Source organism: Botryllus schlosseri, chromosome 1 (assembly GCF_051294905.1).
Source record: "Botryllus schlosseri isolate E-star chromosome 1, Bs_hap1, whole genome shotgun sequence".
NCBI lineage: Eukaryota > Metazoa > Chordata > Ascidiacea > Stolidobranchia > Styelidae > Botryllus > Botryllus schlosseri.
The window spans coordinates 18080645-18100799 of NC_137236.1; the positions used below are offsets into that span (position 1 = coordinate 18080645).

At 40.5% G+C, this 20155-nt stretch overlaps 1 protein-coding gene across 2 annotated transcripts; it reads left to right on the forward strand.

Annotated features, from left to right (window-relative positions):
• Window positions 1-1623: 1623 nt before the first annotated feature.
• On the forward strand, window positions 1624-16038 carry LOC145443812 (4-galactosyl-N-acetylglucosaminide 3-alpha-L-fucosyltransferase FUT6-like). 2 transcript variants are annotated; one of them, XM_080321776.1, is made up of 6 exons: window positions 1624-3668; window positions 4455-4550; window positions 9910-9983; window positions 12322-12438; window positions 13054-13563; window positions 15237-16038. In XM_080321776.1, the coding sequence occupies exons 1-6, from the start codon at window positions 3246-3248 to the stop codon at window positions 15499-15501; spliced, it is 1485 nt and encodes a 494-aa protein (XP_080177902.1). In that variant the 5' UTR covers window positions 1624-3245; the 3' UTR covers window positions 15502-16038. The 2 variants fall into 2 exon arrangements, with proteins under 2 accessions (XP_080177902.1, XP_080177908.1); XM_080321782.1 differs by having other exon boundaries at window positions 4455-4529.
• Window positions 16039-20155: the final 4117 nt, after the last annotated feature.

Consider the following 20155-nt stretch of genomic DNA (forward strand, 5'->3'; position numbering starts at 1 on the left):
TCATCAGAGATGGCTGTACTTTCAGAATTGCAAAATCAATCTTCGCGACTAACGCAAAATGACCAATAATAACACTACAAGTGGCGAGATAGGGTAGCGGTATAATCCACAACTGCAACACCAATGGGTTGTCGGTTCGAGTACGGCCGAGTTAGACTCCAGAATTCCTACTTGAGTGTTGTTGGTTTATCTAGGCTCCTCTCGCCATCTCATCCGTGTGAGCGATGTCTTGTAAAAGCCTTAAAGTGGGCCGTGCTACAAGTCGGCAGAGACGGCATAAGAATGAGGAAAATCGGTCTGATGTAAATGACAATAGTAGTCGACAAACACCATGAATACCACAAACAAACAAACAAGCAAATAACACTACAAACATGTGAATTTTCGACAACATACTCATTTGCGGTGATACTGAAGCGATATTACCAGATTGCTATGATAATTTCAGTCATAAAAGCGATGCAAAACCAATCTTAAACTAGAAACTAAAGTATTTGAGTAGGGAGCGCAAGTGTATAGCTAAAGCTACTGAGTACTCCGAACAAGTAGGGGTACATCGTTATTGACCACGTCTAGTATCAAGGAACTCGGGCTTAGGAGAGGATAACGTATAAAATGGGGTCACTACGAAATCTAGAAACGCACTTTCCGATATTAGCTCCGGGCGATATAAACCGGATTGTTTTAATATCAAAAGCTGTGCCGCACTATATGCGTCTTGCAGGGTGTAGTAAACTGATCGCTTTAACTATTACCGTATTATAACTTTATCATGGAAACCCAAACGTGACATCTCAGTGACAGATGCAGACAGACATGCTATGCTGATCAAATCCTGTCATGAAATCAGTTTTGTAATTTACTACGATGTTGAGTGGCTATAAAATTACTGTTCAGTACATATTATCATCCTCTACATACTGGTGAAGATATATTTTCATGAGATACGATATGAACAGCGACAGGCAATACGAATCTAGACTGATTCGAAAGTACAGTTTCAAAGCTATTGCAGCGCCGGCACGTCGTATATCTATCATTCGGAAAAAGCAGTTTTGATTGACAGCTCTCTGTATCGAGATTAGGGCTGGGCAAAATCGAGTACCTGAGTGATTCGATTCTGAATCACGTAAAATGCTTCGAGTCGAGTCGAATATTCGAGTATCACTCATTATGACGTCACAACAGAATGTAGTATGTCAAAGTCCAAATATGAACCTTTTATGCCACCACGAAGAACATGATGCCTGTTATTCGTCACATTAACGATACGTCGGTATTTTTTCGTCCATACCGATTTCATTGCGCTTCTTGACAATGTTGTGGGATGATCATGACTTCAGAAATGTGTTATTTCCAGTAACGTTCGTAGCTTTGTACTATGTCTCTTATGCTGCGACACGGCAAATCAAGGTTTCAAGGCTGCATCAGTGGAAAATAATATCAGACCAATAATTCTCGTCAGCAAATTAACTTTCAGTTGCGAGGAGCGCATAATTTCAGTACTCGAAAAAATCGTATTTTACTACTCGACTCGAATCATTAAAATTAATACTCGATTCAGATTCGAGTACTCGAATCATTGTGCCTAGCCCTAATCGAGATATGCTAGCTTGAGCGAGTCGATTGCGCTTTCGAAGATTCCGATCAAGAGATTGCGTAATGTGCATACAACGCGCGCCCGCACGGCGCACACACACTACAATATTGTGTGCACTGCACGTTCTAACTAAATCAAAACGCCGTTATTTTGAAGTACGACTGGTTTTCAGAGGTGCCAATAAAAAATAATTCATCGGAGTTTTCAAGTCGGTTTTGCCTACTTAAGCTACTTGCTCATAGGGTTATGGTTTTGGATCAGGGCTCCTCAACTGGGTGTATCGTACACCCCGGCGTGTACCATAATTTTTAAAGGTGGTACCACTCGGATGGGGTGTACTGGATTGTACTAGATCCGCATTACAATGGACCGATGACAAGCTATCACAATAAATAGGCAAGTTTATGCTTCAGAACAGGTTGAAAGGATGTACAATATCGTATACTGTACTGTGACATATTGGTTCCTTTTGGAGTAGAACAGTGTGGAGGTAATTGTTAACGCGTGTTCAGCTTGCGATATCTGTCTCTACATAATGATTCTCGGGGCAACGGCCGCGATATCTCAGAAATTTTGAATTGGTACTTCCTGCGAGATGCTTACAAATAGAGCAATGTACAGTACATAGTTGCAGACGCGTAGCGAGGGGGTCTCTATCGGGTGTCGAATCTGAGAACCATATAGTGTTATAGATGGTAGTCCAGTCCAGTCGTTGATTTTATTTAGCATTTCCTCTACGTAGCAGCCTTGTTCATCCTTATTTCGATTAGGCCAGGGGTGGCCAACCTGCGGACGTACGACCGCGCAACCGAAAAACTATAATTATGCGACCGTCTGCATATAATTAAATTAGCGTGTGTTAGCGGCCGTCAATATGCAATCTGAATTTACGGACTAGTTCCCAAATCTTTGAGAAACTTCAATTCAACCCAAAAATTTTCTTGACGCTTTGCGCCATTCATGGAGACTTGAATTTTTCGTTTTTACATAAAAGTGACCTTACAATCTGAGCCCCACCGTACACCGCGCGCAACTTTGAGAACAATAATGAGTCCTATAACGAAATACCAAGTTGGAATCGTGTGCGTCTCACGAATTAAAATTTTTCAGGTACGCTTTGGAGATCACACTATATTTTGACTGTATACCGACAATCCGGACGGGAGAACAAGAAATAACAACCTGTAACTAAGTCGTTCCTAAAAACCGGAAAATGCATCATCAATAATTTTGTGACGAAATTGTTCGTATACTTACACACCCTCCACCAGGTCTACCGGTTAATCTGATCAAGTGGGCTAAGAATAGATAAATATTTGACAGTAATGTGTGAAACTTCCGATATTATCGACCGTATGGTGTAAGAGAAGTCGGGTTATGCATAGCAATAAGGTTGAACATCCTGGATTAGGCTTACCATGGCATCGGTGTGATACGAGGTCAGAAGTGTACGAGTTGTACAGTTTAGGAGAAAATGGTCGATGGTTCCGGGGATATGTGTTACCCTGTAGTTCCTTCCGAACACAGTGTGGTACGACGTGGACGCGCGTGTGTTGTAACTATGTACTGTACACACTACCCCGAATTCAATCCAACGGAATCATGACTATTATTTAACATTCATTATTCAACTGAAATAAACCTAATGCATGCACATTTTTGTATTTTATTATATTCAAGGATCTTTGAGAGCTTGATCAACATACGCAGAAAGATATTAAAGTCGTGGGGTGTTGAAAGGGATTCGAAGGACCCTGCCCCACGCATTTTCCATTTGTTCGAACTATATCTCCGAGAAATGATAAGATATAGGTGGATACCGTTTGCTTTGTTGATAGCTACTGCTGCGTTGCTAAGACGGTGGTACCACGAACACAACTACCAAATACAATCGAACACAAAACCACATATCTTCGACGGAATCACTTTGGCGGATCATAACGACAAAGAGAATAACGTCAGCCAAAGTATTATTCAGACACCGTCAGCAGATGAAGATCATTACGGTTTTTTGTATGGAAACGAACTTCACGAAGCAATAAAGAGGGCGGCTGCGGCGCCGAAAAAGGTACAGATTGGATGCCCTAGTTCTGTCTATAATTAGGGCTGGGCAAAATCGAGTACCTGAGTGATTCGATTCTGAATCACGTAATATACTTCGAGTCGAGTCGAGTATTCGAGTACCATTCATTATGACGTCATAACCGAATGTAATATGTCGAAGTTCAAATATGTTGACTTATGCCACAGCAAAGAATATAATGCCTGATATTCATTACATTAAAAGATACTTGGGTAAATTTTTCGACCATACCGATTCAACTGCACTTTGTGACAATGTTGTGGGATGATCATGACTTCGTAAATGTGCAATTTCTAGTAACGTTCTCAGATTTTCACTATGTTTTGTATGCTGGGATACGTACATTCAAGGTTTCAAGGCTATACCACAATGGAAAACAGTATCGTAAATTTGATTATCGTTAATAAATTAAATTTCAGTGGCAAAGAGCGTATAATTTCAGTACTCGAAAAAATCGTCTTTGACTACTCGACTCGAATCATTAAAATTAATACTCGATTCAGATTCGAGTACTCGAATCATTGTGCCCAGTCCTGTCTATAATATATGTCTATATATAGGCTATTTTCGTTGGTGATCAGCAACGACATCCTTCTACCTATTCGAAGTACTTATTCCTGTATTTTGCCGACTTACACTATTCTTTGTTAAGTGGTTATGTTCGTAGATTAATTACATTTATAATTCAAAAGTTTTGTAACCGTTTTCTAATACCCACTTTATACAGTTAAGGTGCTGTTGATACTCAATTGATCTGTCTTCACGCAACAGGTAATACTATCATGGAATCCAGGAGGCAAGGAATCGTGTTCGTTGGACTTGCCGAGAGGGTGTGGAGGGTGCCTAGTACGTGACGATAATCAGTTAGTGAGTTTATGATATATTAATCAATGAGTTATATTTTTCATCGAAACAAGTCACACACAATGTACAATGCGATAAGACGCAATGCGATGTAATGAATAGATAGGAGGATGTCGAACGATACGCAGTTGCGATCCTTTTAATGTCACATCCACCTCGGCCTAGAACAGTGGTTCTCAACCTTTTCCACCTCGCGGACCGGAAAAAATTTCAAAACATATTTCGCGGACCGGTGGACTTTCAGAAATTGAAATCAACCCAAAATGTTGAGTGTGAAGCCGTTTTTTGCAAGTATATGGTGCTAGAGAGTGACATTTTAGGGTTCTGATCGTACTTAATTATGTTCATGATGGTATCCATGAGATTTTTCGGTAGTGAGTCTGCTGCGTCAAGGTAAAATTGCCTTGCCCAGATAAACGTGCTACCGCGGAGAGTCGTTTACAGTCTTTCGCCCCATATGCCCTGGATTTAACCGACCATGTCAACTCGAATAATATTATTCTCTTCGACAATATCGTGAGAAAAAGTGTTTGGGAGTCGAACCAAGCACCTTGTCGTGCTACCTTGCTGAATGCTGATTGCTCACTGCCACCAGACGTAGGTTACTCTGGCTACTACGGAGACAATGCGCCGCACGAAAACACCTGACAACAGCTATACCTGGCCAATGGACATACACAAAACCAGTGCCTAAAAGGCACTTTGTCAGTCAACCCCCCGAAAAAACGTTAGTCTTGGGCCTCACAGCTAGATGAATGCTCTCTCCACTGCTTGAGAGCACATCCGTTCTACTAAGTGCCGGCAGAGAGTCTACGTAGCCTAATCGCTAGAAGCGTGGAAATTTGCTATAATTCATGACCGAATCCGTCAATAATATTGGTAATTGCGTACATATTTCTATATTTTATTTTATCCTATCATAATCAGATTCTCCGGTTGAGCTGAGTGAGGTGTCGTCTTGGAAAATTTATGGCATGTAATCAAATTAAACATATTCGGGCTGGACTGTTGCAATAATTACTTTGTTGCATGTCATTAATTCATCACCTACTGTCTGTTATATAGTGAAGAGATATTGAAATCGCCCAAGCGTACTAAGCTAAAAGAAGCACGCGATTCTAAATTGCTATTTCTTCACTGGAAAATAACTTTCTCTGTGGGATGATGGCGTTTTTCCTGTGGGGTACAGATTGCCAGTACAGGGAAATTCGGCTCCAGTCATTTAGGTGCCTATATGCACAATTTGACATATTTATATCTCGGTTTGTGGTCTACAAAGGGCAGTCATTTTCAGCCAAGGTTTTGTCGCTGCCAAATATTTGGCACACTTTTCGCAGTCCTGTATTAGCCCAAACTTCATCATGCATTGGTGCGTCGTGGCGCGGCAATGGCTGACGACGAAAATGCCTGATCACTCGATATCCAATTTATTTAGTGACAGCAAATCGGACGAAGTGTGACATATTTGTTTTTGAAAGTTGGATGAAGTTTCAACTAAAATAATCTTCAGTTTATGTTCATTCACGAAATAACTTTTGGCTCTTTCAAGCTCGGCCCCTATCAATAAGGGGTTGTAGTGTGGCAGTTAGGCCTACTATAGTTACTATACTGCACAAAATGAATGAATGGAAAACGAATCATCGCGCAAACTGCGCATTTTAGCAAGTCAGCTTGTACTATGGTCGCTCACATGTCGTCAAATGACACGGCTTGAACTTCAAGTCAAATGTTTCCAGACCAAATGCTACCTCACGAAGTTCTCAATCAGTTTAAATTTTGATGCTTTATTGATTTTATCAATGGACAAGCCTTCAATATATTGGACCTTGAAATTAACGTATAAAATTGTTAAATGCCTGGCGAACCGGCAGGAAAGTAAGTCGTCGCGGACCGGCGGTTGAGAACCACTAACCTAGAGTGTCCGATGTCACAGTTCTTTTCGATGTTGATCTTTTTGAAGCCGCAGCGCTTTCTAGTTCTTTTCATTTCTTGTGAGTGCTTTCTTCCGTCGGGTCTTTTTCTGGGCTTTTTTGTCGCCGTTAAAACGGCGACAGCGGGGTAAGAGCAGCCCAGATAAATCTCCGACAGGAATCGAACTAGGTCCGCCAAATTAGTTGGCGCTTATCGTCACCACTACGCTATGTACTTGTACAGACTAAAGACTGACGAGACGTTGCACACCGCTGTGGGCATTTACATTGCTTACGACTTGCTGCTGGGTGATGAATATGTAGAATTTCCATTTCCAGGCCGAATGTTCTTTCATCCCTGTATACCATGGGATGCATTCAGCGGCTATAATGACCGCATGAAGCTTTGCGATTGCTACAGAAAGGCCTGCTTAGTAATTCACCATATATCCGTAAGGTGGCGGCAGTCACCAATATACAGATCTGGGCACAATGAATCCAGTATAGCCTACTCGAATCAGAATCGAGCATTAATTCTAATGATGAGAATAGAGAAGTGAGAGATGATTGTTTCGAGCACTGAAACAATAAGCTCCTTGCCACTACGAGATTTATGTTTCGATATTATTTTCCACTGTGGAACGCTGCAAACATCAAATTGTTATAACCAAGCATACGAAATATATAGTACGAAGTTATATACTTATCTAATTGGAAATGACATATATCTGTGAAGTAATGATCAACCCACAGCATTATCACAAAGTGCAATGAAATAGGTATGGTCGAATATATCAAATATTCTTCTGCTGCGATATAGAAATGGCAACGCAGCATGACACCTACCAGTGTAGAATCGTCGAAAATATGTTCAGTCACAATGATAAAAGTGCTATTTCTCTCAGTTCCTACGACAATTTTACTTATAAAACTCAGAGATATCTAGAACTTCTAGAAATTCCTGATAAACCAGATTCAAGCCGATCCCGGAACCACTTTCTTCCAAATTCATATTGTATTTTGATAGTGGTTTTGCCTAAAGCTGTCCAAGTATAAGTCGAAGTAGTCTTTCAAAACAATAACTAATAATGGATATCAAATGGATGTCTGATCTCAAAGACTACTCCAAGTCGTTTTTGCACCTTCCTATCGTTTGATTGTATCCCAGTTTTGTGGTGTTTTGAAATGATGAAAATATTATTAAGCTGATAGTGAATCAATATCATTGAGGTGGAAAACATAATTATTGATTACACTGGTATACAAATTCCGAAGAAAATTTGGGACAAAAACTTTAATGATTGATTTAGGCTAATTTAAGGTTGCTGAATCCGCTTCTGTGCTCAGAATTTCTCTATCACGTCAAATTTTTCCGTATGAATTTATCTCTAATCAAATTTCGGCTTTCGTCTGTGACATCACGGTTAGCATAAAACACCAACAGATCAAATATTGTTATTGAAATCATCTATCATGAAACCTGAGTTGTTGCAGTACAGAATGAGTGAATTTTGCTGAGCTTGAATCCAGTATTTTCTATCTTCGTTCAATCAGAAGCTCTTTTCGACCCATAAAATTACACTGATCTACAAATTTCAATAATAAATTTGCTCCAAATATTTTCATGATTGATTTAGGCTAATATTAGGTTGTGAATCCGATTCTGCGCTCAGAATTTCTCTATCACGTCAATTTTCTTCGGGATGTATTTTTCTCATTTTAATAAATTGATCAAATTTCAGCTTTCGTTAGTGACATTACGGTGAGCGTACAACTGCAACAAAACAAATATTGTTATTGAAATCATCTAATATGATGAAGCCTGGGTTGTTATAAAACATAATAACTGAGTTTTCGGTGAACTTGAATCCATTGGTTCTCTATCTTCTTTCGATCAGGACCTCTTTACACGTGGATGCAACTAATTCTAGTCGGTAGCAGTCATCATCTTTATATACCAATCTTCATGTAACGATTGTGATCAGAAGCTCCGTACCCAATTTAGTTTCCTGCGTTATCTTTCTTTATACATCTATCCTGCAGACTTAATCGATCAATGCATTTTGTAACAGCACACTGCTCTTTAGTAAAACGTAAAAATTTGCAAACAACAAACATTGTATTGTTGGTATATTATGTTAAAGAGAATTGTTCACTCGGGTGCATAACCTAAGTATGTGGCCCTTTAAGCTTGTTTTGAAACATTAGAAGAAGCAGGGTGCCTGCTTTTCTAAAGAAAAAAGAGGCTTATCATGATAACCTGAAAGAATTTATAATCACTAATCTACGCCGGTACTTATCACGCTAATTCTTCTTCTCCAGTTTTCATGTTGTGTTACATTTTATCGGAATCGAGGAAAGCTGTTTCTGAACGCTTAATTTTTTCTGGTTTATTGTCATGGTATAAAGGGCTTCTTTTACATTGTCTATTATAGACAACCAGATAAATGGAGACTGCTTACTAACAGCTGAACACCAAACCTGAAGTGTGTTTTACTTCACAATAGAAATAAATATGCATCGGTTTTTGGACAGTCGATCCGCCTCTATACATAGGATATTTTCTGGCCTACACCAAATACCATGTGTTTTATGCTGGAAGAGAGCCAGAAATTGCCATTGGTTAATTTCCAGTGATGTTTTATATGGTTTCGAGGCTTTTTTCTAGTTTTTGCAGGATTAAATGTCAGTTCTAAATACAACCAGCTTACATTTTGGGTGGTTTCTGATTTGCCCTATTACTTTACTATGAACAAGAGTTGGTCGAAAGGATCTGTGTTGCTACTCGACTAGCACAAGTAACGCCTTTCACGTATACTCAATTATAAGTGGAAGTAATAATTTCCAAGACATCCGAAAACTATTTCAAGCGGAATACGAAATTAAAGGTTCCAGAAAGTCAGTTAATATTTAAGTATATTTGGTCGGTGGGAGGGTGGTCGCATACATTCAACATTTAGTCGGAGGTGACTACATACAAAATCGCAAGATGCACCGTTGTAGCTAACGGATAATGACTATGATGACACCACCGATAAGTAAAACCTTTGAAAATTTTATTCAGTTACCGTGATTCAGAGGCTATTTCACGCGTTTCTTCTGACAATTTAACTCATGAAAGCGGTCGAACATTCTCTTGAACTACTTTCTACTTTACAAAAACCTAATTGCAAATGTAATTAGTTCATCCAGAATACTGCTCAGGTAGATGTTGAAGTTAGTTGTAAAACATTACAACATCAGTAAGTACTGCAAGTATCCCAAATCTACTTGATAACCTCGAAAAAGTAGAAATATTCAACATATATGATATCTCAACAACGTGATAGAGCAAAAATAACGTCATATTCGTATTCAGCGCCCCCCCCCCCCCCCCATCTCAAATTAGGTATAATTGACCTAAAGAAGTCCTGGCGCAAAAATCGTGTGGACTAGTGTTATTAACATCACAGATCAATGAGGCACGAACCGAAGCGGTCGTTATTCGCCATTACTACACATCGTGGAGTCAAAGGCCGAGAGTCAAGTAAGATTGCCTTTGCTACAGTAACAAGAAGCATTTCAAACGAGAACATACTATAGTATGCCTGATCGATTCTTGAACTGATGCGATACCCTGACCATAGAGTTCCAAGAGAGCGATTTCTCGATATCGAGGGAGCGATGAGTCTAGATTAGTTCCTCAGCTGGTACTACTTCTACCATTGCCAGTGGTAGAATCAATGTCATCCTGACATTCAAAAATTCAGAATGGTATGTCAGGGATATCTAGAAGTTTCTAGATATCCCTGTGCTATGTGTAAACAAGATGCGCCGGTTGGGGATAAGTCTTGCGGATAGCATGTGTCGGAACATAGTAGTGATAATACCATGGCAGACGGTACTGCCATCATATATAATGTTGATTCTGTGAAGACGTGGTCAAAGAATCGCAACATGACTGTAATGCCATTTTCGAGGAGATTCGGTAACCATTTAAGTCAGGGGTCGGCAACCTTTTGCTAGTCACGGGCCGAATTTCGGGCCGGAATTTTTCTTAATACTATATTTATCGCTAACGTCGGTATATTACCCTACAATGCTGCAATCTCAATCATACAAATCACAAAAACAGCAAAACACATGTATTTACACTTCAACAACGCAGGATAAATGTGACACTTGGCGCAGCTTGCTTTGTGAAAGGTTTTCAACTTCTGGTAACAAGTCACATGAAGCAAGAATCAGATCATATTCTAAATGGGCGTTCGAATACGTGATCTTGGCTTGCTTTTCGTGAATTTCATTGTTGAAAACAAAAGTAGATGCCATTTCTTTTGCATTGTTGGTCAAGCTGGGATAAAGACCCATTTCAAGAACGTACTCTTTGTCAAAGTTATTCAGCGATATGCTCTTTGTTTGAAATTTGTCATTCAATTCAATTGCATCGCATTTCAAATGGGCCCATTTGAAATTTTCTGGCAATGGTTTGGGCGTCCACATTAAACGGAGTACTGAGTAGTCAAAATTTATTTTGTAGTGAACGAATGTCGGAAAAGCGTTGCAAATTCAATTTGTTTAGATGTGACGTTAAATGTACTACGAAAGCTAGATTAGATGCCCATTTTCGATGACAAGATTATGAGTCGGCGATGTTTGTATTTTCAAGGAAAGTTGCTATTTCATTTCTCCGTTCATACACCCGTGCAAGCATAGCTTCTCGACTTGATGCGCGAACAGGGCAGATATACAAGACATCGCCATATTGATGCTCTGTTTCTAGTAATATCTGAGGTAGGCTAACTGTCGGTGATTCAGTTTGTGACACAAAATCAGCTTTCACCATTGTCCAAAACACTATTCAGGTTTGTTGTCTTCGCGTAAAATGTCTTCTGGTGAATGAAACTACAGATGACTAACCTACGGATGCTAGTTATCTAAAATGAAACAGGGAAAGTTTGAGATTTTGTCATTGCGTCTGAGCAGAGGAACGGCACCTTTATTGTCGCACCCTATCTGAGTGACAAACCCTTAAAAAAGTATGGTATACCCTCGGTTGCGCGATACACCCACTCGATAAGCACTGGTCTAGTCTACTCCACATACATTCTCCATCTCCTACTTTTAGTACGAGATAGGCTACTAGTGGACCGTCGACCGCCTTCGAACCAGTTTTATGGCGTAACAATAGACTAATACGACGTAGGATACTTTATATCGGAGCAATGCCGCATTCTTTCCAAGCAGTGCTGCACTGCAAATTGGAACTCAATACGAAACGGCGGGCCGTATTCTCGTGGTAACTAGTTATTTCGTCGCGAGCCGGACGATTTCGCTTGGCGGGCCGGATCCGGCCCGCGGGCCGTAGGTTGCCGAGCCTTGATTTAAGTCATGGAGGTGATGCAAACATACAACTAAAATACCTCTACTTTACAATATTAAGGTAAGCAGTGCTGCTCTAAATACTGTAAAAGTACAATTGAATGTAGTTAGAAGAAATCCACACTTAGTTGAGTATTCCGAAACAGTCGAAGTAGCCTACTTAGCAGTACTGACGTGACCACCTCTGGTTCAGTGAGCACAAAGACCTTACTATAGTAATCACGTAACTCTGCCCATTCAAACACATTCCAGCATACACGGTGTTCCGTGACTTATGGCTGTTTAAGTACTTGGTATTTACAGACACCTGCCATCTTGAATCGAGACGAGCCATGATAGCCCGACATTGGCAGCGCATTCTTCATGAATTCAGACTAGTTCACACCTATTTCAGGATGTCATGTGCAAGAATGGATGATGCGGTTATCTTTCCTGGTGTCAATATCATTCCCAGCTGGTGATGAAAATAGACAGCTTATTTTGAGTGTTATTTCTTTACTCAGACGCAATCCCAACCAATACTGGATCTGGAGATGCGCCGAGTCGCCACCTAGCGTTAACATTAGGAATTGGATACAAGCAGCGGATCAGATCGGTTTCAATGGCACCCTGACCTATCGGTAAGGAAACCGTGTTTATTTCAACCAATCATATATACAGTAAAGTGGTTTGAACTGAAGATTTATGGTCGCATTCACAAGCGCCATTTTCCCACTGGACAAACGTAATCGCGTAAGGAAACGACGTAGTTTACTTTTGTCCTTGATGTTTTGCGGCATACACACGATCCCTGCATATGCATACCATGAGTGCATGATGTGCATATGCCGCAGGACATGGAAGGTACAGATAGAGATTTGTACGGCTTTCTAAGTCATGTACCACCCCTCCATGCTAGCCCAATAATGCATGAGCGCAAAGCAGGGAAGTCACGGATACTAGTGTTATCAGGTCTTTGGTCTGACCAGGCCGGGGATCGAACCCGCGACCTACCGATCAAGAAGCCGGACGTTCCACCATTACGCTATCTTGAGTACTATTCAGTATTCACACCTTTGATGTGGTTTGGATATGTCTTTGAAATTGCTACTTCCGTTTGTTATTGAGCAGAGATCTGTAAAAGCAAGAAAACAGCAATAGCGGACAATTCCCATTGGTGTTACCAACACATAGCCATGCCGCGTTGTTTGACGACAGATAATGTGGAGTCCTTACGCTCGCCTCTTTTGCCGCAGGCTCGACGCTGATTTTCAATTCACCTACGGCGACTCAATAGCCGAGACCGGGACATCGTTGGAGCATCCGCTAGCAAGCAAGAAGCGTTTAGCTCTTGCTGCGGTTTCAAACTGTAACTTTTCGCCGGCCGCAGTTGTGAGGCTTCAATATTTGAATGAGTTACGAAATAGTGGATTGCGATTGGACGCGATCGGGGATTGTTTCGAGAAATCACCTATTCCGAGAGTAGATTACCTTCAAAACAAAATGGTGGAATACACCTCGCGGTACAAGTTCTATTTCGCTTTCGAGAACTCGTACCATTGTAAAGACTACGTTACTGAGAAGTTTTTCCGGGCGATCAAAGCCGGTGCAGTGCCGGTTGTGTGGGGTGCCAAACGTGCAACGTACGAGTCTGACGTTCCTGCGAGCGGATTCATATTCGTGGAGGATTTCCCCTCGATGCAGCGTTTGATTGATCGCTTGAACTATTTGGATCGTAACGACACTGCGTATTTGGAATATTTCAGGTGTGTGAGCCTGCGCATCACGCGACCTTGGTCAATACCGTAACAACACCACTCGCGACTTCGGTGCGTATATTAAGCCGATGTGAATGAATAGATTAATTCGGAGTTCACTAGCAATTGACGTGAGCAGTTTAATATGGGTATTTGGTAGAGTTACCATCTTTTGAGATCCGAAAAAGACGACGATTTAAAAAAAAATTCTGAAAGCTCTCTGTGCTGACTAAAAAATTGTCATAACTTTGTCTCGACTCCCGAAGAACCAGCTTTTTTACGATACTTTCGTGATGTTGACAAGAAAAGGTCGTCATTTTGATCGAGTCCCACCTTTGTACGATTCTGCTGCGAAATCGACATTTTCATGGCATTTTAATACTTTTTCTGAAAAAGGGGACATTTAGGCGTCCTTCCAGGACAATTGCAATTTTGTCAAGAAAGAGAACAATTCCTTTTAAAAGAGGGTGTATGGTAATTGGTAACCCTAGTATTTGGCGTCCATTCTAATTCATTACGACAATGCCCTGGAATGCGGCCTTATAGGGTACGGTACATGCGTAATCGAAATACGGCCGTGAAAAGCATTCTATTAATAGCTTCCATATTGTGCTACGAAAGCATGCAAACCTTGAGCTAAAATCGTTTCAGTGTCATGGGTACTGTCTCCTATCTATCACTGTCATAATTTTCCACGAATCCCCTCACTTTGCGAAATTTGATCAAAGCTACGCCCGTCCTCAGCAGGTAATTAGCTTAGCAGTTCATCGAGGCTTGACTATACTTTAATGAACACGCGATTTTATACGATTCGATATCAGCTTCCCAGTTGGTCTAGGGGTCAGGATTCCTGGCTTTCACCCACCCGGGTTCGATTCCCGGACTGGGAATGTCTCTATTGTCGGGCAGTTTACCGGGCACGGCGCTCTAAATATGATGTAAGATCGGGATGATGCGAACCTCCGACAATTTCCCGCTCGTGTGAGCGCGACCCTTCATGAAAGTTTCTATGTTAATGCGATCGCGAACGTGAACATGAACATGAACACGGGCATATGACGTCACGGGACTTGACGCTCTCGTCAGAGATGAGCGGATTTGGAATTTCTATGTCCTAATCCAATCCAAAGCTTGAAATCCTAATCCATAACTTTTGTATATTAAAATCCGCGTCCAATCATAATCAAGTTCTAACTAGAAATTCAGAAAAAATGCTAATTTATGTTGGGGAGTAATTAGAAATTTGTCTTTCACAACCAACAATTCTCTTGATTTATAACAACTTAGCATAGGGCTGCACCTCTCATGCTCATTGGCACCGAGTGTACCATAGTGTAGTTAAGCATAAGTAGCCTACATTATTAACTGATCTGAATAAAGTTTGTCGCCATTCGCCACACGACATATCAATCTCCCAGAAAATCGCTAAATTCAATCCTAATCCAAATCGGCCCAGAAAAAATCTCTAATCCTGATCCAATCAAAATCCGACGAAATCTCACAAATCCGGTTTGTTCAAATCCTAATCCATGCTCATATCTGGTTCTCGTCACCCCTAATGAAATACCACAGACAACAACACACCTCTACATTTAGCAAAACACTTCGCGGCGTCGCAGAGTCCCCACGAGAGAATGTACGCATTAAAAAGGTTGTTCCCTGTTGGCCTCACTTCTTTTCAGGTGGCGTACGCTGAGAAAGCATCACCCAAAGTACCGACAGAAGACTGGTTGGTGTCAGATCTGCCGGTTTTTACACGGCATCAACGTAGACGACGCGTATAAAGTGCCACATCGCGCTTTACAGAGAAACAGGTCCTTCATTGCAAGCGCGCCAAGGAAGATGATGCGGAAATCTATTAGCAAGATATGGATGAAGGAAGATAATAAGGAATGTTATTCGATGAGACTTAAATTAGACGAAGAAGGGAGAATTGTCAGTGGCTAATATTTGCATGTTGTTCCTAGTTCCGGGAGTAGGTTTTACCCCGTGGCCGTTGATCAATTGTCGAAAGCAGTAATACAGCCGGCGTTGTTCAGTAGTACAACATTGCTACTCAAGCAGGGGCAGAAGTAATGCCGTATATTTCTACTCGCAACTAGCAGCAGCGATTTCCAATACATGCTGTTATTAGTTATATGATCACCTTTGTGGCGACTCCGGTTTTGCGGAATCAGTTTGCAATTCAACTATTATTCTATTTTTGTAATTTGCTTTCCCGTTTCGTTTTTCTAATCTACAATTGTAATTGTTCGATTTTATTTTATTTGATTGTTTAATTACTGTTTTACGTGTCTCTTCTCTTGCGCTATATATTGTCTTCTTGGATCGCTTCGCTCTCCCTATTTTTCGAGCAACGGAGCAGACTTAGACAGCTGGAGAATTGACAGCTTTTCCAAATTAGATTAGAATTTAATTATAACTATACACAATTATTTCCAAATTAGACCAAGCATCAGAATTATAGCTGCACAGTTTCTTCCCAATTAGATTAGAATTACTTAATTCGCGGACACTCGGACATTGAATCCCGTTCAGTTCATATAAAGGCATAGCTCGTTCTCATGACAATGGGAACAGCAAATGCCTGTAGACCTCTGAGATGAGCGGATTTGAAATATCTTAATCCAATCCAAATCCGAATGCTAAGCCAAACCCACATTTTGTATATTTCAATCCTAATCCTAATGCTAATCAGATTAAAACTTAGAATTCCACTTAGAAAGCCTACATCTTATGCCTATGATTCTGTAAAAATAAATAAAACGGCTAATGAGTGCCAAAATGGATGAAGTATCTTTGATAAGACAAACAACTTTGTTGCAATTCGCCACAGGACATCAATCTTCCGAAAATCGGTAACTCCAATCCTAATCCTAATCCAATAATAAAAAAATCTCAAATCCTAATCCAATCCTAATCCGCCAAAATTTCACGAATCCGGTTTTCCCAAATCCTAATCCTAACCCATGCTCATCTCCGATAGGCCTACAGCAAGCTAGCCACATTTCGCACTGTAGTTCTCCTGTATGTCATTTACAGGAAAACCAGAAATTAGATCAGAATTAAAACTGGAGCAAAGAACAGTTTCACAGATCCTGTTAGATTACCGGCATTTCGATCTAATTGTTATTTCCACTTAGAAAACCAAGATTATCTAGTTTTCCGCAGGTTTACGTCGGAGGAGAAATCAAAATTGCGGATTTACATTAGGATCGTTCTGTTTCCAATAACTAAATCACACGTCTATATTCGATTCGGTTCGATAGTCCATATTCGATGCGGGTTCTTTGGTTGGATTAAGTGAAATGCAAGACCGATATGCAACGTTCCCGTAGTCCGAAAGCAGGTATTAGCTGAGCAGACAGGATTCAACGTCTGATAAATCGTCACTACCGCTGGAGCGTCGCGTCAAAACATGTCTTAAATACTTCACGTGAAAATACAAAAGGACAGGTCTGAAAAAGTACTCAAGTAAATATTCTCCAAAAGTAGATTTGATCGAGGGGTCGCGTACTTTTATCAGTTTATCGTGGATGGCTAATTTCGGAATTGCAAGTTGTATTGGCGACACCTAAGTGGTAGCATCATCGTAGCGCTGGTTGCATAAGAAATTCGAGGGGGCGCGAAGAGTATGTCAATTTAACGCAAGAATTTATACTGAACATTGTACAATGTACATTGAAACTATCGAAAGATTGGATACTCTGCACACGCGCCGACCAAAAATATTTAGGGTTGAGATTTCGGTATCAAATTAGATATGCCATTTCAGGATTTGTCAAAGATTAGCCTACTACAGTACTACTCCCTATAATCCTGGGATTTTTCGGGATTAGCAGAATATAATAATCTGCACGCTACACAAACTTTCTTCTCCTGTAGCAATGCGGCTACTGGTTGGAATTGAACCAGATTTGAGGTGCAACTTCAATTAGGTAACCTAACAATTGTATCAAGTAGCCAGTACAATTTGAGAAAAAAACAAGTCGTTTTTGAACACCCCTACCACAGATGCAGCAACTCCGCTAAGCCTATACCAACAGGAATAGCCCACTTTCCTTCCCTTCATCATTTACTTGAGGCATAACGCTAAATGGAAATTTATGCATTTTCGGCTCTTGGTCTCGGACTTGACTCGGTGATAAATTGAAAATGACTCGACTTGACTCGAGTCAAAACTACAAAAGTGATATTGACTTGTGACTCGGATCCTTGTGACTTGGTTACAACCCTATAGAGCTAAATTTGAACTAAAAGTAAGGGGTCCGACAGATCCGTGACGGTCCAAAGGAGGTCCGCGAAGACAAAAAGGTTGAAAACAACTGCACTAGAGTAAGTAAGAGCAAGTAGTGCAAGTTGACAAAACCTATTTTACTAGCCTACTCCTAAATGTCGAAGTAGCTCTTTCTGCATTTTTATTGACGATGCTCCTCGCCATCTGATCCGCGTAAGCTGTGTCTTAAAAAGCCTAGAAGCGGGCCGTGCTACAAGGCGACAGTTACGGAATCAGTTACAGACGACAGTTACGTAAATGACTGTTGCAGCCGAAAAACACATGAATACCACAAACAACAAGTACAACAACCCCTCTGCATTTAGCTGTACACTTCGCCACACAGGCCTCCTGTGCCCACGAGAAAATGTACTTATTGAGAAAGGTTGTTCCATATTAGCCTCATTTCTTTTCAGGTGGCGTACGCTGAGGAAGCATCATGCAAGGTACCAACAGAGGACTGGTTGGTGTTATATCAGCGGCTTTTTACACGGTATCAATGTAGACGACGCGTATAAGGGCCATATCGCTCTTTGCTAAGACACCTGTCCTTCATTTCAAGCGAGCCAAGGAAGATGATGCGACAGTATATTCGTAGGATATGGATTAAGGAAGGTAACACGCAGTGCTATTCAATGAAACTTAAATTAGACAAAGAATGAGGGGATTCTCAACCACTAATACTTGCATTATATATATTCATAGTTTAGATGCAGAAAATTATATGAGTATATTGGTTAAACAGCAATAAGAACTGCTAAAATGAACCGTAAACAGTCAGAGTTGGTCAGAGCAGTGCTGCTCAAGTTGAAGAAGAAATATTGCCGTAAATTTCTCCTCAGTTGGAACTAGAAGCAGCGATATCCAGTTAGTTTCAAAACTATTTCAATTGAAAGCAGAAATTCAAAGTTCAGATAAAGTAGTTTCAAAGATTGGAGTTGAGACTTGAAGGATACTCTGGCCTACTAAAAACTGTTAAGCAGCAGTGATAAGAGTCTAAAATGTATGAGCACTTGAGTAAGTTGTGCAGGTATTCAACGCCTACACCTGACTAGTTCAGAAATGTAGAACTATTTTGTTGCTGACCAGCTCGGATGTGAAGTTATGCTCTGTTCAAGATTTACTCTTGCTTGCGTTAGCAGTAATATATGGAAATGTCAACACGATTGCAATGCAAAAAGTTTATTTAATATAGTACACACTGCATATTTATCAGGATCGAATATTTTCGCAAGTGTTGAAAATAACAAATATAATGATAAAGGCTTATAATGGGCAGCATCAGTAACGGCGAACGAAATAACGCATCCAAAAACCCAAACATAAAAATATATATGCTGCATGCCATGAGTGTCAGTGCCATTGCATCACGCGGAAACAATGTGAGGTACACATCATATTTTCAACGTAATAGCCTAAGTAAATGGGACTGTAAGGTTGAGGTCGCGTCGATAAACTGCAACATTGATGAATAAGAGCCAGAAATTTGGCAAAAGGTTGAGAAACCGTCACGCGCGATGGCGATTGACCTCGACCCTACCGAGATTGCTTTATGTTGCATATTACCAAAATCGTTCAGCTACAGTTCCAATACGGCCACTCCCAGTGAAAATGGCTGCTGCAAATGTTTTTCCAAATTTTAACTATGATTTAAGACCAGATCATATTTGGAGAGATCTAGATATGAACATAAGTACAATATACATTTACGTAGGAATATGCTGACTAGCCCACAATGTGAAAAGTATCAAACGATCTTAAATAACGATGGTATGTATACGGCGTTGCAACATAATCGGGCGTACCGAATTCATTGCAGGTAGGCCATATCAACAGAACGACAACCATTAACGGGCCAAATGTTATTTACAGCAATATAAATTGGAACTTCGATTGCATAGTATCTGCAAACACCATATTGTCTGTATTGCCAGATACGGATAAGGATATGTGAAAATGGTCTATGTAACTGATGATAACAGACCCTGAATATCTTTAGGATTGCAGCTTAATTCGTTTCGGTTGAGTACAGTTTCCTACTCTGCTCACAAATATTATGGACAGAAACTATTTGTAGCTCTCGCGGGCCACATAAAATGATAGTTTGGCGTGTGTAAAGGGATGCTGAGGGTATATATACTATACGATTTCTACATAGGTTACTCTCTATGAGCTGTTGATTTCATGATAAAGTATTTTGAGTGTAAAACAATGCTGATTGGCAGCTTTGTTAGCATTTCGTCAATATCCAATGTAAAAATACCGTATGAGAACTAAAGTAACACGACGCCTCCGATGATTACATTTCGCTCCTGATAATGTGTT

Coding starts and splice junctions, on each gene's coding strand:
- LOC145443812 (XM_080321776.1), top strand. CDS start 3,246: ATGCATGCACATTTTTGTATTTTATTATATTCAAGGATCTTTGAGAGC. Junction 3,669..4,454: donor CGGCTGCGGCGCCGAAAAAG/GTACAGATTGGA, acceptor TTCACGCAACAG/GTAATACTATCATGGAATCC. Junction 12,439..13,053: donor AATGGCACCCTGACCTATCG/GTAAGGAAACCG, acceptor CTTTTGCCGCAG/GCTCGACGCTGATTTTCAAT.